The sequence below is a fragment of the Cygnus atratus genome, chromosome 6, assembly GCF_013377495.2.
Source record: "Cygnus atratus isolate AKBS03 ecotype Queensland, Australia chromosome 6, CAtr_DNAZoo_HiC_assembly, whole genome shotgun sequence".
Lineage (NCBI taxonomy): Eukaryota > Metazoa > Chordata > Aves > Anseriformes > Anatidae > Cygnus > Cygnus atratus.
The window spans coordinates 11,581,228-11,601,536 of record NC_066367.1 but is presented as its reverse complement, the minus strand read 5'-3'; the positions used below and the strand labels follow the sequence as shown (position 1 = coordinate 11,601,536).

At 54.9% G+C, this 20,309-nt stretch overlaps 1 protein-coding gene across 12 annotated transcripts in view; it reads right to left on the bottom strand.

The window, feature by feature from the left end:
• Window positions 1-2,313: 2,313 nt before the first annotated feature.
• Window positions 2,314-20,309, bottom strand: part of PCBP3 (poly(rC) binding protein 3) — a 40,562-nt gene continuing 22,566 nt past the window's right edge. For 5 of the 12 annotated variants that reach the window (XM_035570275.1, XM_035570315.1, XM_035570349.1 and 2 more), the window contains 6 exons: window positions 18,968-19,009; window positions 16,253-16,331; window positions 15,510-15,569; window positions 12,597-12,649; window positions 9,933-10,102; window positions 2,314-2,391 (listed from right to left, as the gene is read on the bottom strand). In XM_035570275.1, the coding sequence (XP_035426168.1) occupies window positions 2,346-2,391; window positions 9,933-10,102; window positions 12,597-12,649; window positions 15,510-15,569; window positions 16,253-16,331; window positions 18,968-19,009 (450 nt within the window). In that variant the 3' untranslated portion in view covers window positions 2,314-2,345. Of the gene's footprint in view, window positions 2,392-8,313; window positions 8,459-9,932; window positions 10,103-12,596; window positions 12,650-15,509; window positions 15,570-16,252; window positions 16,332-18,967; window positions 19,010-20,309 lie in introns of those variants that run through there. The other 7 variants (XM_035570291.1, XM_050711592.1, XM_035570356.1 and 4 more) reach the window with 4 other exon arrangements.

The following is a 20,309-nucleotide window of genomic DNA, read 5'->3' as shown; positions in this document are numbered from 1 at the left end:
TCAGCACGCACCGTTTAAACTCACTATTTTTATTCACCCCAGCAGCCATCCCAGCCCACTGGGTGGCTGGGCCCTTTGGGAGCGAGCCTTACTTGCAGCAGGGTTTGCAGCTGAGCTTTCCTTACCACTGAGCCAGATCCAGCCTGCAGCCTTTTCCTAGAAGTGCGAAACAAGCCAGCTCCCCTTCCTGGCAGGGAATGCTTCCCAGAGAGGTGCCAAGCGTCGTCCTTGGCTCTCATGTGGACAACGAAGAGCGAATGTACAACATCCAACCATTTTGCTGTCCTCACACCTGTTTCCCCTGCTCCCTGTTCAGCCGTGGTTGCAATAATGCTGAATGGGAGGCAAGAAGGCAGCAGCCTCCGGCATGGGGCAGCAGCCACGTGCCCAGGGACCAGCCCTCAGTCCTGGGGGAAAAGAGCATCCGCTCCCCACACGGGGATCGCTGAGCACAGCCCTGCTGCACGGGGATGGCTGTGGCAGGCTCCAAAATGCCACCCAGCTGCCCAGGGCTGGGACGCAGGCGGGGAGGCTGAGCAGCTCCAGCCCAGAGCGGAGGGGGTTACAGAGCAGACAGCAGACCAGAGGCCACCAGCACACACTGCAGCCAGGGAAATCCCAGCGGGTCATAAAGATAAGCATCTTCACTGCCTTTTTTTTTTTTTATTATTAAGAGGAACAGCAAAAGTTAAGCAGGCTGTTTCCAATCCCCAAACACTCACCCTCCTGTCAGCCTGCTCTGGAGGGGGCAAGCCCTCAGCACGAGGCTGGGGGTGCTTATGGGGGCCTCTTGCTTCAGCTGCTGCCCTCCTGCTGGCCCCCCCCCCCCCCCCCGACACACACACATACACAGGAGCACCAAAACCTGGCTTGCAGGCAGGAAGCACAGAGATGCCCTGGGCACAGCAAGCGGCGTGCATCACCAGCCCCTGGCGAGTGTTGGCTTTCCCATCTCACCTCATCCAAAATAAAGAGGGCTGTGGAGGAGAGCAGGTGCAGAGTGATGTTTTTCTAGGCAAATTCCCACCTTGGGCCAGATAAATGTGTTTTTAAGGATGGCACCAGCTGACTCTTTACCACGGAAGTTCCCTGGTTTTCTGCAGGCTGGCACGGGTGGCCTTTCCTCCCAGGGTGGCCAGGGGCCAGGAGCTTTGCCACAGCTGGATCACCCATTTTGGGCTGGGGGGCTGGGGAGGTGCATGGTGCCGCACTGGTGGTGGGTGGCCTGGGCAGGGGGATGCTGTGGGGTTCAGATGCCAGGAGGGTTGGGAACGGGCACCCCATGGTGCTGGCTACAAGTGACTGAGACCTCTGTGCTGACCTGCAGGCTGGCAGCAATCTCTGGGGCTGGTGGGATGTGCTGTGGGGCTGGACCCCAGCAAAAGGGGTGAATGCAGCCTGGGCTGGCATAGACAATGGGGGAATGCTTTCCATCCGCAAGCACAAGAAAAGGTCAAAATAGGCATTTTGTCCTCATTTTCTCATCCCCAGTGCTGGCTCTGCTGGCCACGTTTCAAGGACCTGCTGGGGCTGAGACCCCAACTGCATTGGGGTAATGCATGGGGGACCGGGCCAGCAGCCCCATTTCTGCTCCCCATGGGCAGTGTCCTCTTCTCAAAGGGGCACAGTTGGCCACTGGGGCCAGCAGCCAACGGCAGCACTCTGGCATCGCCCCTCCATCGAGAAATGAAACGCCCTGGAGAAAAGGCATTCCCCGAAATAGCGCTGGGTCTGCTCCAAGGTCCGGGGCTGGCGCGTGGCACGGGGCAGCCGGTTTGAGAGCTGCCATTGTGCGGGGCCGGATGGGCAGCACGCACCCGTCCGAATCACCCGTCCCCGGGCAGTGACTCACATTTGCTATAAACACATCTCCCAGCGGGTAATGAATCCAGGCCTTTGCTGCCTTTTGGGAGGGCTCTGGATTTTCTTCGCGGCACTCCCCCCATCCCGCTCCCCTTCCCCTCCTGGCAGCCCGGCTCCTGCGCGTGATTGTTTCCTGATGCTGAGCGCAGCCAGGGCGCTGAGCCGCTTTTTCCAGCAGGCTGAGGCTGACTGGCGGGCTGCGTGGGACGACTTTCCACCTTAACCCTTCCGGGGGTCACAGGTCCTCAGCAGCACCCCGCCACCCCACGGCATCCCCCTGCCAAAGCCACGGCCATGCCAGGCAGCCAGGAGGGACCCGCTCGCTGTGGTCTGACAGCAAGAGCTTTATTGCGTTTACACAGAAAAGCCACGAAATGCATTGTAAAGCAGCGGGTGCCTGAAGGGTGGAGAAGGAAGGCTGGTCTGCAGAAGCAGGTACAGCTGGGGTGCCGTAGGCGCTGGCTGCGAGCTGCTGTGTCCGGTCATGCAGGGAAGGTGCTCCTCCCGTGGGTCTCTGGGTCTGGAGAGCTGGGGGTCAACCAAGGGAGATGGTCAGAGCTCAGCTAAGGTCCCAAGCTGGCATTTCCTCCCCCTGGACCCCCCCAGCCACACTACATGGACACACAGCTCCACACAATGCCCTGAGCAGCTCCAGCTCCGTACCAAAAGACCCACACCCCAAGGGCTGTGCTCAGCACCAAGGGGCTGCACCACCAACACGCACCTCTCCCCGCTGCCACAAATCCCCACTCCCTGGCCACGCGCCGTGCAGAGCATCTCCCCTCTCTCCACGGCCCAAGAGGCAGCAATTGCATCTTTTGCATCGTTTGATGCTCGTTGCTGGGGTTGCCAAATGGTGAGCTCGAGCAGGGGCACAGGGGAATCAGTTTTGTGCTCAGTGTCGCACGCCCCACCGCAAGGAGCCACGTTCACATGGTCTCCAGCTGCCCTGGTGCATTGCTGCATTTAAAGATGCTCTGTGCTGTCCTGTGTGTCTTGAAAGCATTCCAGACTGAAATATAAAGCTATTTAAGACAAGAGAAGTAGCAGCATTTGCATGCAACTAAATCTTTTTTTTAAACAGAGATTGCAGTTTCTCAGCAGTGTAAGGTTTGCATTTTTAACTGGCTTTTGACAGCGCAGTGCTCCCCTGCAGCACTCCCATGGGGGACTCAGGAGCATGGCTGCGTGCTGAGTAGCACACACAGATACCCCCAGGCAGACACAGCAACTCCTGCTGCAGCAGCCCTGGGTTGTGTCAGGGCACTGCCAGCTCAGGGCAGCCTCCAAGAGCACAGCAGCATCTGGCTGCGAGCTCTTCCAAGAAGGACCCCCCCCACCCCACACCCCCAAAAAAAACAACAGCCCACTGAATGAAAAATTTCGGGTGACCACCTCATGAAAGCTGCCCTGCTCCCCTTCGCCCTGGAAATCCTGTTGGATTTCCATCTCACTTTGACCCTCAGCAGTTGGCGCAGCCCTGAATTTGGGCACCCCTGCAAGGAACGGCTGCTCCAGCCCTCCAGCCCGCTCCTTTGTCTGCACTCCCCTGGCGCATCCTGCACCCCAGGTCTCATCCGGATGGCCAAAACCCACAGTGGCTTCAGAGCTGAGGGGCACGAATCCCTCCCCGCCCCAGCTAGCTCGCTTGTTGGTGCAGACACAAATGCTCTCAGACACAGGCTTTCCTCCAGGAACAAACAACGCCACTGAGACGCTGCCTGCAGGGAGACAGAGCACAGCACGCGGGGAGAGTTTCAAGTGCTCCAGCCCTCGTGCGCAGCCTGGCTTTCCCTTTCGGGATCAAAGCAGCTCCTTATAGAAACAGCATGTGGGTTTTAAATCAGCAACAGGCCGAGGTTCGGCATGGGGCTCAGCTCTCGGTGCAGCCATGGAGCCAGCACCAGGCCCGTCTGCTTCACCCAGCTGGGTCCGGTCCCCGCATGGGGAGCCGACGCCAGGGCTTTTTCTGGGAAGAGACATCCCTGTGGCTGTGCTGCGTAAACACTGGTGTGGGAATCCTGAGCCGTCCGGGTTTCGCACTTGGCTAGGTTTAGTCTGCGGGATGCTTTCGGAGTGATTCGGTGCCGCTTGTTCCTCTTCGCGGGGCTGAGGTGGGGGGGAGGGCGCACATCTGGATCTGGAGGAGTTGCACATCTGGTACATTCAGTACTTCCTAAAAGTCACTGCCACGTTACCCTTCAGATGGAGGCCTCAGGCTTGATGCATAGCACAGTGAATTAAGATCCACAGCTGCTTTTTTTTTTTTCCTTTCCTTTTTTTTTTTTTTTTTTGAAGTGGAAGCAAAAATAACCCTCTCAGCAGAGCTCTGCTGTTGAACAAGGGAGCAGGGGAATTGCACCCAGACCCTGACCTTCCTGCAAAGCCTTCCACCCCAAGCTCTGCACCGGTGCCAGCTGCCACTGGAGAGGTCTGGGGCCGCAGGGAATTTCCCTGGAAAACATCCTCCTGTTGCGAAACACCAGCCCAGCAAGATCAAATGTGCTGGGTCAGGCCAGCTGTAGCCTGAGCCTCGGCTGTGCTGGGGCCCTCCTCCCCGGGTGCAAGCAGCATAACCAGAGCGTGTGGTGGGACCGAGGGCAGGGGTCCAGAGGGCTAGTAGCCAGCCTGGCCATGCACGAGTGCCCAAATGGGCCAGGGTGTCTTCAAGAAGGTCCTGATGCCGGTGGGACAACCCCGCAGTGGGACGTGGCGTTGGGCTCCTGCTAGGCATCCGCATGGATTGGCACCGGGGCAGACGGAGTCACAGAATCACAGGAAGGTTTGGGTTGACAGGGACCTCAAAGCCCACCCAGTGCCACCCCTGCCGTGGGCAGGGTCCCCTCAGGCAGAGCAGGCCCCAACCAGCCTGGCCTTGGGCACTGCCACGGATGGGGCACCCGCAGCTCCTCGGGGCAGCCTGGGACAGGGCCTCACCGCCCACATAATGTATGATTTCTTCCTTATTTGTAACCCAAATCTACCCTTTTTAGTCTAAAACCATTACCCCTCGAAACACCCAAATATTGCCCGTGCCTCGAGTTTTGGGGTACCCTCTCCTTGCCGATTTAGGGTACCCCAAAACTCCCAGAGCACAGCCCATCGAATGCACGGATGGAAGGACGGACGGACGGACGGACGGGGCCAGCACAGGGCGGGACGGGACGGGACACTGGGTTTGGAGGGAGCTGGGGACGGGAGCGGGGTGCGCAGGGCGATGGGGACATCTAGTGACCGCGGCGGGAGCGACAGGGGGCCGGGGGCTCGCCCTGCCCCCGGGGACCCTGCCTCTGCGGCACCGAGCGGGGAATTACCCTTTCTGATGGGCCGTGAGCCTGAAATTAGCATAATTAAAAGCGACTAGCATGAATACATTATATATTTAAAACAAACAAACAAACAAAAAAAGCAAAAACAGCAACAACAAAAAAACCCACCCTGAATTACAACTAAATGAGAGCATTTAAATTTAAAATCTCTCAGGTGAAAGCCACTTTCCCGTAGGGGAAACAATCTTTTTTTTTTTTTCCCCCTTCCAAATACAGCCTATACAGCCTAGGAAAAAATGCACGTACCGATAAGCCCAACACTCACTTTCGCACTTTCGGGAGCGTGACCTGGGACAGATATGAGGGGGAGTGGAGACCTTCAGTGGAGGCCCAAGGGGCAAAGAGTGGTCCTCAGCCCCACCACACTCCACAAACAGGGGCAGACTGAGGCTTTGCACCAATTAATTCCTGCCAAAATCCCATTTTCCCACAAAATAACCCATTCCCAAAGAGTTTAAGTAACTCAGTCAGCGACTTCCAAAAATGTTGAATCACTCTGTCTGGATAAAATGCATTGCTTTGATAGAGAAAAGCAATGTATTAAAGCTCTTCTGTTGATTAACTGTGACATCCATGTTGTCTTGGATATTCTCCGCAGTGTTAAAGTTGTGCATATATTTCTCCCACGGACATGGCTGTGGATGCATTGCTGTAGCATTTTTAGCTCACATTAAGTGCAAAACCAAGACATACCACAAATAAAAACAAAACATTGTGGCTTCTTCCAAAGAAAGCAGCCATTCTTCATGCCATCTCCTTCTGAGTTGTACCAAGGAATTCAAAGCTGAATTTGACACATCCCTTGTGATTTTGTTGCTATCGTTGCTGTCATCAGCATGTCCCCAGCAGGTACTGCAGTGGTTGCTTAATCAACTCTCTCTCCAGGCCTCGTTCAATCCCAGACAGTGATGGATAAGTTGATAGATTCCCACATACCACTGGATTTTTGGTTTGATTTTTTTGTTGATGTTTTTGCTGTTGTGGTGGTGGTTTTGGTTTTTTTTTTTTTTTGATTTTTTTTGTTTGTTTTTCTTTGCACACTAACCTTGGAAGGGCTCAGCCCCCTTCCCACTCTCTCTCTTGCCTGTGTGTGCAGGGGGCAGTGGATGTGGCTGCACCCCTCTCCGGCAGACGGGTCCCTGGCAGTGGCTGGCAGACAAACCTTTGCTTTGCAGAGACCCAGCCTGGGTTTATCAGTTTCTGCACGCCTGGCTTGAGAACACCCCCCTGGCTTCATTTGCAGGATGGCTGGCATTTCCCAGCTGGAGTTGCTCAGGTGGCTTTTTCCATTGTAAGTGCTCTCTCAAAAGCTAAAACAAAAAAGCAGCCTGTAGCAGAGCAAAAAGCAGACTTCTGATCGGTTTGGTGGATCAGGGCTCCTGACGGGGAAGGTCTGGGCAGGGGAAAGCATCCCTCTCCAAGGACATCTCCTTCTGCCTCTACCCCAAGGCCGCCGCTGGGACTGGGACACACACCCACACCCCTACAGCTGGGAAAAAGGGCGACGGAGACCCCGCTGCGAGGCCCTTCGGTGCTCAGGTGCCACGCTCGACTCGCTGCCCGCACCTCTGGCAGCAGCACCGAGGCAGCGGGGAGACACGGCTCCCTCTGAGCCCTGCCTGAAGCACCTGCGCACCCCCGGCTGGGAATACGGGGTGCTCCACAGCACACCTGGACGCCGGGCCAAGCAGCAGGAACTTGAGCCTGGCTCCAGCAAGAGCCCCCCGCCACGACCGCCCCTGCCAGCGCTGAGCCCCTGCGCTGGGGGAAGCTCTGCAGGAAGGACAGAGGGAAAGGGCATCCAGTCCTGGGGCTCGCTGGGAAAAGCAATATATTTCCCATGTTTTATGGTGCAGAAATGTCTTGCAATGGTTGCAGTACGGGGAAAATGTGTGCCAGACATTTTGTACGGTATAGATTAGCTGATGGAAAATATATTTGTTTCCTCTCTTGAGAGGCAGGAGAGAGATGCAAAGCCTGGAAGCAGAAGGCAGGGGAAGGGCTTGGGGCACAGACATAGAAGATCTGTCCAGACAAGGGGATTGCGAGAGCTATTTGTCGTCCTACCATAAGTTGTATACTAATCTTTGGGAAAACCAAACATTGTGCAAGCCAAGTACACTCCCTGGTAAAAAAGAAAGCTTAGAATCACTCAGGAAGTGCATTGTCGCCAACTGGTACCTTTCCTAAAATAAAATTATAATAAAGGAAAGGTTTGGTACACACACCCCACCTTCCCTCCGAGCTGCTAGGATGGAGAAGGATGTGGAGGAGACAGTGGGGTGGACCAGAAGAAGAACAGTCGGAGCCCAATGGTAGCAGAGCTGCACAGACATTTATTGAACACAAACACTGACGAACACAGCCGGCTCGCAGAGCTTCCTGAGCTATTGTCCAAAGGTTGCTCGTGGGGATTGTCAGAGTGCTTTCATGGGCCCCTGGGGGTGTGAATCCCATACAGCTGAATTCTTCCCGCTTCCAGTTGCTTGATAGTTAAAAAAGGGGCATTGTGTGTTTAAGTGTGTGTGTGTTTGAGAGAGAGAGGGAGATTCCCTTCCTTGAGTATTAAAAATGGCTTGTCTGGACCCTGCCATGCTGCAAAGAGAGACGTCTGTGCGTGAACCCATGCATGCATGTAGGCTTGGCTCCTGCACTTTCTGCTTCCAAAATAACACAGGGGTAAAGAACTATGCCTTATCCTCAGGGCAGGGGTAAGAGGTGGCAGAGGGGAGCCAGGAGGGGCGAAGCGAGCAGAGTGGGAGCACCGGGGGGACTGGGGGGAGGAAAGTGAGCACAGCTCTGGGTGGCGTTACCATGCCATAGGTTACAGCGAGAGCCGCCAGGCTCAATGCAAACCTTTAGGTAGCTACGCTAGGCTGACACTAGAGACCCATCGTCATCTTCTCGAGTCTCACAAGTGGAAAGTCCCCCCCTCCCCCCCCCCCCCCCCCCGAAAGCAGAAGAAGTAATAACACCGTACGCTGAAAACAAGGACCATAACCAAAGAGTTCGGGAGCGGTCTCAGGAGCACAGTAAGGAGGTCATAAAGAAACGTTCTGGTGGGTGCATATGTGTGTGTATTTATATATATATATATATCTGTTAGTAAAGAAAAGAGTATCTGTGGAGGTAAGGGGAAGACGGTAAATGTACAGGTTGTACAGGCTGGGTGGAGTGCCCTTGGCTGGAGAGGGTCGGGTGGTGCGGAGTGGAGGATGGTGGGTGGAAATTAGAGTGCGCCCATTCCAGTGACCTCAGACGTCAGCCTAGAATAGACAGGGGCAGAGAGAGGGTGGGGAAGACAAAAACAAGCGCTTAATAAATGGAGTAGAAAAGAAAACGCAGATCCTCCATGGCAGCACTGCTCCTCATGCCTACGTCCCATGGGATGCCTGGCGAGGCACCCGTGGGCTTGGCATTGTGCAGATGGATCCCCTCTCTCCCAGTGTCCTGTCCCTATCCTGACCTATCCTGAACTGGGGGAATGTGCTCATTTTTTTCCAGATCTCGATGTCTCACCGGGTTCCTCCAGCACCTGTGTTTCGCCCACTAGGGGTGCTCAGGAGGTTCGGGTAGGGCTGGGGGCAATGTCACAGCTTATGGCAGAGGGTCACCTGCCCGATGCCTGGTGGCCTGAGCACATGGGGCTTGGGGGTCCCCATAGAGGGTGCAGGGGGCTCAAGTGTGGACCTGAAGACCCTCGCTGATGCCAGCTAGTGCCCGCTCCTGGCAGAGGTGCCACGCACAAGGGGTGCTGGCAGGAGATGTCCCAGCACACGGCCTCACCTCTACCAGCATCCCTCCTACGGGGGGCAAGCAGCATTCCCAGCATCCTTGCCACCAGCCCCGTTGTCCTGTCACCTGCAAGCTGCCCCAGCTCCCCTGTTTTGCTCTGCCTTTCCAAAGCAAGGGAGAGGCTGAGCCGTGACCCATCCACCCCCCTGCCAGGCCGCCCTCCATCTCTGCCTTCGCTACGGCATGAGCTGTGGCTCGGCCAGCCCTTCCCGGTAACAGAGCCGCTCAGTTTTCTTTTCTCTCCTTCCTCGGGAGGTGGTGGGGAGGTGCCGCGGGGCCAGGCAGTGGGGAGGGCAGGGTGGCAGAGACGGCTGCAGGTTGGGGCAGAAGGGGGTCGGGTGCAAGGGGGGGAGGAGAGACCGCGCACACCTTGCTGCTGCTCCCTCACCCCTTCCTCTTGCCAGCGCCGGCACGGATGGACAGACGGACGGACGGATGGATGGACAGACGGACGGCCTTGCAGCGTGAAGCCAGTGAGACGACTCCCCTCCTCCTGGGCTGTCTGCCCGCTTGCCCACCCGCCCGCACCGATGGCCCCGGCCCTGCTGCCGGTGGCGCCGGCCCTGCGTGGCCCAGCCTGCAGCGTCCCCGACCCCGGCACGTGCCGGCAGAGCCCTGCTGCGTCGCGCTGCCAGGAGATGAAAAGGACGCGATCAGGCCGTTCCCATGTCTGCTGTTTATTGGACTGCTTGATTGACTTCATTCGGTGGAGGGAAGGATTTTTGGAGGCCTGGAAGCGCGTGGGAGAGGCTCTGAGGAGGCAGCGAGAGAGGGCCGGTTTCGCAGCGAGGTCCCAAATTACGCCTTCCTGCCACCAGACCAGATCCATCTCCGTGCCCTGCCCCAGTGCAACCTCCTCGGCGGGGGAAGACAGCGATTTTGCCTGGCTACAAGCAAAACCCTCCTGAAGTGAGGGCGGCAGGCGGCCCCGCCGCCAGGTCTCACCTGGCGTTGATGAGGTACTGAGCGAGGCTGATGTTGGCAGGGGTTCCCGTGATGGTGATTTGGCGCTCTGATGACCCTTCCGTGGCGTTGGCGATTTTGATCTGTGCTCCAGACATCTGCCGAATTTCATTGATTTTGGTCCCTTGGCGTCCGATTATGCAGCCTATTAGCTAGAAAGAAAGCGCGGGAGGGGGGACGGGGGACGGCGTAAAGCGCGGCTCAGGGACATGAGCACGACCGCGAGGCCGGAGCCTTCCTCACCCTGCCCTGGAGTGACCGTGACCTCAGTGCTCACGAAACCGGGAGATCCCGCCTGAACACGGCACAGGGCTCCCCGGGGTCAGCCTGGCCCCAGGTGCCCCCCAGCAGCTGCAGACACTCGCCGTTAACAGCTTCACACTGCTCACCCCATCCTGCCCTTCTGCCCCCCAGCGTCTCCCTCACTGCCCTGGGAGGAGGGTCCAGGCTGTGGCAGGAAAGGAGAATTTTATTGAAAAATGCCTTTTGCCCTCTTGAAAAAATAATTAGTTTTCCTTAGAGGCACATAGAGGCATGAATTTCCTCAGTGGTCCCTGAGGGAGTCTTGATCTTTGCTCTCACTCATTCGTACATCAGACTAGAGTTCCCTTACGCACCACTACAGCTGGGTAAGGCACAGGAAGGTGAGCAACATTTACAGCACAGGTACGAGGTCTTTCTGCATGTCCTGCTTGGCCATCAGCATTTGAGCGCCTTCATCCCTCTCATCAGCTGCTGGGCTTCTGCCGCTACCCATAGAGGTGGAGACTGCTCCCAATGTCCACTGGTCCTGCTGTCAGATCACAGCTGCCTTAGTGGTTTGTCCCATGTAGTGCTTAGATCTTAACGTCAGACGGCAACGTGTTTCTGGGTAGACTTCTTCATTGCAACTCTCTCTGCTAGGCCACCAGAGCTCCCAACAAAGCAGAGGGTTAGGAAGAGCAGAGAAATGACCTGCAGTTGTCCTGACTGCTGCTGTCCTAACGGTGCTGTTGTGCACAATGCTGTGCCTCTGTAAGCCTTAAGGAAAGCTTCACTGACAGCCCCTGGTGAAGGTTTCTTAGTTCCACAAAGCCAGAGCCAGTCCCAGCCATGTCCATCTCTTCACCTTATCCTTCACCTGCCTGGAGTGCAGGCTGAAGGACCCGAATGTGCATCCACTGCAGCACTGGAAAGGTATCAACTATCTCTGGGGCTACAGCATGACGTTCAGCCCAACAGCCACCCGTCCTGGTTCTCGCAGAGCAGAAATAGCTCGAAGAGGCTGGAGGTGCTTCAGCAAATGTACATTGGGAGCCTGCTCGGGGGAGAAGAGGAGCCAAACCTATTCAGAGGCTTCTGAGTATCTCTGCACAGCATTCAAGTTTCTCCTGACAGTCACAGAAGTGACAAGCTGGATTTCATCACCGGATTTCCTTGAACTCTCCTTTCTCTGCAGTGCAACCACGGTCTGATCTGCACTGCTAAAACCTCCTGTAGGTGATTCGCTTTAAGACACCCAAGTCTGTGCTCTCTTTCCAGGGAAGGTGACAGTGGGAATTTCAGAGCCTTCAAAACAACAGGAGGTATTTTCAGCAGGCAGAAAAAAGACACAGGCAGTGACGTTTAATACAGTGCAGGTCTGATGTGAGCCAGGCTTTTGGCGAGTGAATGCTCCCAGTACTTCTGTGTCCTGTGGCAGGTCATTCAACACACTAAAAGGCAGGCGAGACCCCGTTGCGAGGGGTCCCCCAACGCTCCCAAAGACGCCCTCATTGCTGCCAGGGCCGCGGTCCCCCAGGCTGGCCAGCCGTGGCCATTGCAAGCTGAGAAGCACCTGTAGGACTCCTGGTGGTCTCCCATGGGGGCTTCCTCACTGGGCCAACAAAAGCTGGGTAAACAGGAGGAAGAAGAGGAAACAGGCACCAGACCCAATCCCCCCCGAGAAGGGTGGGCTGAGGGTGCCAGTAGTGGGGATGGTGCCTGGGAGCCATTTCTGCACTCGCCATGCTCCTGGTTTGGGCACGGGCTGGTTATTAACCCACGGAAACTACAAGGCCACTCCAGAAGTGAGACCTTGGGTCCAGGTGCTGTCTGCCAGGGCTCTGCATCCCACCTCCTCCTATCTAAGCACCCCGAGCAGCCTCCTTGCCCCTCTCTGTGACCATGACAATTCCAGCCTCCTTCTGACAAAAGTCTGAGTCCAATATCCACCTCACCACAATGCCTCCACTTATAAGACCCAACTGGTGACTGCCACCAGTACCAAAATGCGATGCACTGCCTTTCAAAAGGACAGATCTGAAACATCTCAGACCTGCCAGTGGTATATTAGGCAATTATACTGGGGCTGGCTTGGGAGCTCCCTCCGCTGCTGAACGCTGTCAAGTGGGCATCTTTCGTGAGCACTAAGTTCACTTGGGAAGGAAAACGGAGCACTGAGGAGGATTCTCCCTAGGCAAGCTACCAACAGGGTAGAGACCAGCAGGTGCTTCATGACCCCAGACAACCAGACTGAGGAGCTGCACAAAAGGCATGAGTGAACCCGGTGAAGGGGTATCTCTAAATGTATTTAACGAGCTCATACATTTGCAGAGTACATATATATACATATATATATGTGTATACACATACACACACAGGCAGAGGCATCGCCACTGTACTTACATCATTGGGAATGGTGAGTTCATGAGTACTGGCCGGGGGACTGGCATCCAGACCTGGGCATATGCAAGGGAAAATGGTTACAGCCTGCAGCAGCAGCGCAGCGGGTTGCTGGCACTTCCCCCCAGCAGTCGACATTGCAAAGGCTGCATCCTGCTCCGGGGCTGGGAGGGGAAGGGGATCACACACTCTGGTACAAGGAGGAGGAAGACGGTTGCTACCTGCCTCATCTGGAGTGGGGTGCCACCTTCCACTGTGCCCCTCGACCCTCGGTCCCCAGGTGAGACTGGCTCTGGGAAGGTTTGCGCAGCACAAGGCTGCAGCCTCCCCCGGAGGGCTGTCAGGGGTGGGAGAAGGAAGAAACCCTGGAGGCAGGGTTTCCACGCGCCCTCCAGCCCTCCCTGGGCACGTCGCCCTTAGGAAAGCAGCTCAGCAGCTGAAATGCTGACCTTAAGCCAGAGCTTGCTAAGACACGCATGCTGGCTGGACTTGGGACCAATGGTCCCTCTTAGGGCAAGGCAAACAACATGCCGGTGGAGAGCCTGCTTCCCTACAAAACCACGTGGAAGCACACTGCCAGCAGCAAGGAGTGAATGCAGCAGTGTGTTTCTTCCCAGCTTCTCCCGGGACAGGGAGGACACTCTCCTTCATGGTGGGAAAGGCTGGAGCCAGCAGACCACCACGCACATACAGCTCCACGTGAGAGCCTGGCACAGCACTCCTAGCCGGGTTTAAGCCTGCTTTTCCCACTGGTTTCCATATTCAATCACCTCATTGCTGGAGTAGGGACATCCTATTCCAAATCTGTAGGACAGAAACTGTCTGGTAGCTTATAAGGAATTTGCAGCATCAGCAGAAAAACCTTATCTGTATAACATAAACTACCAAGGAAAACCTTATCTGTATAACACAAACTTTTAAGAGCAGTGTGCGCTAGAGTCCAAAAGACTGCAATGTGTGTGTCCGAGCAAAGAGAGGAATAAAGGGGGTGCACAGGAAAAAAAAAAAAGCAGCAGGAGACTGGAACTGCTGTGCCGCTGTGGAACAACACAGCAGCAGCACTGAGGCCCTGGTCACAAAAGCCCAAGGGGCATCCTTGTGCTGCGTGGCCATGTGTGATCCCTTGAGAGCACCGAGCACCTACTGCAAGCCAGTGCTGGGTTTCGCGGTCTGTGCTTCCCTCTGCACTACGGAAGAGGGGCTCCAATCAGTTCTGAGAGCAAACAGCCTTGGGTTTAAAACCCAACGGGTGCGAACAGACTCCTGTCTGGGTACTGGAACTGCCCCAGTAAGGTGTCTGCTGGCAGCCGCGGCCACGTCCCTCGGACCCCCTGGGAGCAGGAGGGGGGTGGACGGGCCCTAAAAAAAAACCCACGGTCAGGAGTTCCCCCAGTCCACATCCCTGCCTTGGCTGAGGTGGGCAAGCTCCAACAAGAAAAGGAGGCTGTACGCTGAAATCCTCGCTCAGCACCACCCCTGGAAGGGAGGATGCCCGGTCTCTGAGCCACCAACTCACAGTCCCTGCGCGTTCCCGAGCACTGTGCCTCGGCCGCCCCATGCAGGCAGCATGCCGGACCCCTTGCGGGAGGTCTCTTGGACCCATTTCTTGTTGGGAGCACAAGGAAAAGCAGGGGATGGGGACACAAGCCCAGCCCTACCTGCTGTACTGGTGCCAAAGCCGGCACAAAATAGCTCCTGCCTGCATTTGGTGCAGCAGGCAGTGCTCAGTGCTGGCTGTAGAGCACAGGGCACAGGAAGGGGCATTTCACCAGTGCCTCATCCTCCCTCTGCAGTGCTCATGCACAGAGCGAGCAAAAAGGGCTAAGCCTTTCCACGTGCTCCTGCAGAACCAGTTCCCAATCTACAGCCTGGAAAAACTCCTTCCCCCTGCTCCCTGGTGCCCTCCACGGATGTTCAGTGTCCTCCACGCATGTGCTGTCACCTCCACACCTATTTCCCACCCCAGCCCCATATTGCCTCTCCCAGCTGCATTTTGGGGCATTGCATCACCCCCTGCATCACCACAGCCATAACATCCTTCTCCATTACTGGGGGATTGCTCATTTTGGGATACTGGGTCCTCCCCTCTGACATGCACATGTAATCCCTCTGGATGCAACACGGGGAATCACTGTGTTCGGCCAGGTCAGGATTAATGCCATGGGTGATTGCAAGGGGTAAAGTAGGGCACACAGAGAACAAGGCTGCGCAGAGACAACAAGAAATCTATTTTTGCTACCACCTGGTGGGGTCTATTTCCATGGTCTATGCTTGCTTTCACGGTTGGGCGATGCCCCCAGATGCTTTCGAGGCAGGCAGGAAGCGCACCCCGGCATGTTCGGGAGGTCTGGCTCCCCTCGCTCACGAGCCTGCAGGTCTCTGGATCATCCCCCTGAGCACCAGCGGGGTATAAAAGCATGTTCAGCACATAGGGATGAATGTGCAGCTGCCAGGGACATTTGAAATGGAAATTTTTCCAAGATTACAGCCATGCTTCGTCTCCTTGGGGTCCTGTTCCACTAAAAATGCAGCTCTCCTTGAATGGCTGAGAGACAGCTAAAATTGCATGTTATTTCCATTCCCACAAGCATTTTTTCTACTGTTTCCGGGTGAGGTTTATGCAAAATTAAGTGGAAGAATAAGGGCGGTGACCCTGATGTCTTTCCATTACGGAGATGGCAGCTACAGACAAACATCAAAAACCAGGTAATGAACTAGAGGTGTTTTTCTTCGGACATGCTGCGCAGAGGGAGATGGCAGGCATGGTGCTGCCTGGTCTCTACCTGCCCGCCAGAAAACATGCTCACTTCTCCACAAACAAGACGATTTATCCAGGAGCACAACAATGGCACAGTCCTACTTCAGAAGTATTTTTCAACAGCCGCCTACTGATTTCCCTGTAGCTTTGTGTTTTACCTGATGATTGGCCCATCAGATTTTGAGCTTCTTCGGAGGAATGTAAGGGCAGCTTTTCTCCTGAAGAGCAAAGAAGAAACAGATTTAATGCTTTTGCCTTCGAGGAGATAAGCAATGTCACTTCATCTAGGAAGCTCAAAATATGATGAACATATACTGTCAGAAAAGGCATTTCCATTCGGCATCTTGACCACTGAGCAAACAAAGGTGCTTTCAGCATTGCCATCCCCTGCGCTCTATCTGCTTCCTAGCTGACCATGAAACACAGTGCAGGATTTGCAGGCCAGGCTGGTGAGCCACGCCAGCTCCGGCTGTCCTCCTGTCACCGCGTCACCTTCCCACTGCTCTCCCCAGTGCCGTCCTGCCCTGCTCCATCCCGCGGGCATGAGGGCAGCATCCCCCGCCGGCGCTGCGGGGATGTCCCAGAGGTCCGGATGGGCACACGGCGAGGGATGCTGCCTCCTCCGGGTGGGGAAGGGTGGTGCTGGCACTCATCCTGCTGCTCAGAAAGCCAGCAAGGCTGGAAGCAGAGCAGGCATGCACAGTTACACGCTGAGCGTGCCCATGAGGACCGCAACCCCTGCACTTCCACCTAGTCTCCCTGCTAACCTATCCCTGTGGACATTGCAACTTCAGTTTTACTGGTCCTATTTGTTTCCATTAGATACAATGAGTTCAGAAAGAGAGAGAAACTCTACAGGTAAGAAGAGAAGGATATCTAGAAAGGGCGTGTGGGTACGTACCAGGGAAAGCGGGGGTGGTCTGTCCAAGGGGAGTAAAAGGGGTTTGCTGCATAGCCAACTGGTGGAGCTTGGTCAACTGCTGAGGGGTAGGAGGGACATTAGAGCTAAAAAGGTTATTGTCATAGAGTACAACAAGTCACACCAAAAATCAAGAACAAAATTATAACGGAAAAAAAAAAAAAAAAGAAACCAGGAAGCCATGTTGAGACATGGCAAAAACAACACTAACAGAAGGACTTGGCCTGGGTAAAATGCAATAGAGCCCAAATCTTTAGCAGAAGTGCTTGGTCAGGGTCTGAAGTACAATACCAGCAAGAAGCCCGTTCTTAGCTCATCAGACGTTTTGGTTCCTTTGCCACACGATGAGCTGCTAAAGCAGCAGCGGGGCTTTTGTGCACAGCATTTCCAGCCTCCACCTTCCCGTGCTGGCTTTTGCAAGCTGCTGCTCACTGCTATGTGGTTTTGGAGCAGAGGAGGCACCTTGGAGGCACTGCCTGTGTGCCGGCGGCATGGAGCCCTGCTGGCAGTGCCGCGCTGTGAACACCTCCCCAGCAGCCACTGCTCTGGTGCTGCCCTACTGATGGGGAACATCTGTGGGAGACGGATGAACCATCTGGCTCCATGCTGGCTTGGAGACGTGCACTGCAAGCACGAGCCCTTAGCAGCACGGGGAAATGCGGGCTTCAGCCATGGCCAGTAGGTATTTCAGATCCTTGCATCCCTTGTTGTGCTGGGTATCTTTTTTGAGCCCCATCAGGAAGCGGCTGCATAGAGGATTTTGTCTGGAATACATTTTGTGCTCTGCTTCACTGCTCCAAACATAAAACAAAATAAAACTAAGGGGGTGGAGGCGAACAGGTCAGTTTTAGCGGGGAGCAGCCTTCTTCACCTCCCGCTTGCTGGTTTCACTTCCACACTCGTTGCTGTTTAATTAAAGAAATATCATGTTCTCTGCAAAATTAAACCCAGATGGAGCTCCTCATTGCAACGAGTCCAACTGACAGGACACCACAGGGAACCTCCTGCATCTTTGCCACCCTCCTGAAACTGGCTGGGCACTGCTGCCCTGCAGCTCCCCGAGGAGGAGTGTGCTGGGGAGCTCTGGGAGAGCCCGTCACGTCTCCCCTTACTGGGACAGAGACACCCAAATCCTTCCTATCATTGAAGCAGCACGTTTCTAAGAAATAGTGCTGATAGTGGTGCTTAGCAAGTGAGTACCCCGGGCAGTGCTGAAGCCCTTCAGGAGGCAAAACTCCCACTGACCCAGGTGGGTTTTGCCAGAGGGAGAAGATTGAGGCAGGAGCTCACATTTTAGCTTTGGCATTTGGAATGCTGTCATGGGTCTGCAAAAGGGGGCCACTAAACACAGAGACCTGTGAGAGCAAAGGCAATGCCCTGGAACCATGGTCAAGACGAGTTTCCTTGCAGAGCAAGTATTTAAAATGACAGATCCTCACGAGAGGGCTACAAGAGGAAGGATGGAGAGCACGGCCCTTGCACGCATGACTTTTTCCAAGTCTCAGCAAATCCGCCGGGAGCAGGGCAGAGAACAGTCAGCAAGGCACAGACACTGTTTTTCCAGTGCTGATTAAAGCCTAAATATTTTCAAAGCACTATGTGCACTAATACGTGTTCTAATCTTGCCAAACAGAGGAGTATAATAACAAGGAAAATGCTTGCTGTTTGCAAAGGAAAACTGGGACAAAGAATATAGTGATCTACCCTTGCAATATGCATCCGTATTTATCTTCTGCGTTGGGAAGCTAAAGTGAAATGCACACAATTAAGAGTATTTCTGAGCAACAATTACAGCGGGCTATTCAAAGTATACGTATTCTGGCATCACGTGGAAAGCCAAACTGTCCTCCATCAAAACCAGGCAAGATCCACGCTCCTCCACTAGAAGCAGGTGCAGCCCTCGGTCCTGTGAACAAAACCCAGCCTGCAGAGCAAAAGCAGCGCCAAGTCACTCCCCTGACACCAAGGGGAGCGCGCGTGCACAGAGCCTGCCTGCCTCGCCTGCTGCTCAGCTGTGCCAGAAGTAACGCAGCGACTCGAGACCCAACTCGCCCGCCGGCCGGAGGAACACCGAGCCACGTCAGACCCAGCCCAGCCGATCTACACCTTTTACTTGTACGCGCGGAGGTGCCAGCGTCCCTTCCCTACGTGTGCCCCAGCAAACACAGGGCACCAGAGCAGGCCATAAGCAGGGGGTTTCGGCATGAGTGAAACCCAACCCTGGCACTGAGTCACCCGAGTGAAGACCCCCCCCAAAAAGCACAGGTCCCTGCCCACCGTGCGCTGACGGAGCTCTCACTTTTTCCCCATCCCACCGAGACACCTCCGTAAGCCATTGCATGACCAATGTTTTAAGGACAAGGAGGGAATGAAAGGGAAGCTCTTAATGTTTTTTTTTTCCTTTCTTTCCTTGTTTTGATCATTTTGAGGCACAAAATGCATAGAGTGGTTTTTGTCTCATAACAAAGGGATAGCACTGAACATTGCAAACAATTTAGCATCAGGCCAAGTCCTCAGAATTAATAAAGTTTAGCGCTAACAGGTTAAAAGGCTCCTGAAGGTATTACAGATACTACACACTGCCAGTTACTTTGAGAATATGCTATTAATATTATTGTCTAATATTAATATTATGTGAATTAACAGTAGCATGCAGGTGACATAAAAGGGTGTAAGAAAAATTAGGGTAAAACTCACATCCGGGTGTGGAATAGCATATTGTCCCTGAATTGTGTAGGCCTGCAAAAGAAAAACAAGACATTATTAGAGGTGGAAGGAGGTGGTGGCGAAGCCCTGCCAGCCCTGGGCTTTGCTCCTTGTCTGATGGGGGGCAAATGCTGCTAGCGCTCTGCACGCAGAGCACATGCTGCTGTCAGCAGCCACCAGCGACGCAGGCTGGATCTGGGGCTGGAGGGGAGGAGGGAAGAGCGTTCCCCCTGCCCCTGGCCAGCCCGGAGGAAGAGATCTGGCTCTTCCAAAAGAAGAAAACAACTCTTCAAAGGTCCCAGGTCTGCATCAAGGAGGAAGCCAAGGCTGTGGCGTGCTTCGCTGTGCAAAAGCTGCTCATCAGTCGGAGCTGTCTGTGCAAGGGGTGCACAATAGCATCACCACTGCCCTTTGCAACTAAACATGACTTTGGCATCCTAAAAAGCAAGCCGGTGAAGGGAGCCTCGCCCTATTTCAAGGTGCACTGCTCCTAGTGGGTTCTCCATCTCCACACCTCCTCCAGCACTCTGCTGAAGGTGATGCACAGATCCACGTGGGTGCTGGCTAGGCTGATAGCTTACTGGTTTTACCACTGCTTGTAGCAATCCCTCCTCTTTTGTAAGTAACCTGAAAGTAAGCACCGCTGTGGGTAAGAGCCACGAGAGTGCCCAATGTTTGGGACTTAACCAGCTAGCAAGCCGCATCCCACTAGTCAACCCATTATTCATATAATTCTGAAAGAAATGGATGGACAGAACTTTATAAAGGGAGAGTAAAGACAGCCAGGAAAAAGTCAAAAAGAAAAAAAAAAATCCCTGCACCTCATGAAAATTTTCTGCATCATTTGCAAACAATGAAGTGCTTAGTGCCAGGAACAGCCCCAAAAGCCCACAGGAGGAGGGAGGCAGAGCCCTGTGCGCAGAGCCAGCACCCCAGTGGGACAGCACCGGCGCTCCCATGGCGATGGGCAGAGGGGCTCTGGGAAGCTCAGCGTTTCCTGGCAGTTTGATTAGGCCTTTGCGTTTTGATTAGAAAACTTGATTAGAAGCAGTGAATTAAAAGGCAGGGAGGTATCTTGGGTAGATGCATCTCAAGCCTCTCACTCCAGCCCCAACCGTGAGGAGCTGCCAGGGCTCAGAGGATGCGTGGGGCTCGCCCAGGGTGGGCAGGGAAGAGCTCTGCTTCCCGAGGCACTCGCCGCCTCCTGCGGCATTGCCTCTGTGTGAGACACCAAGCCCCAGCAGTAGGAGAGGCGCTGCCCCCTTACTCTCCCTTTTCAGAGGATACCACTCACAGACAGCTGGACCCAAAGCTCTTTCCCAGGGTGGCTGCT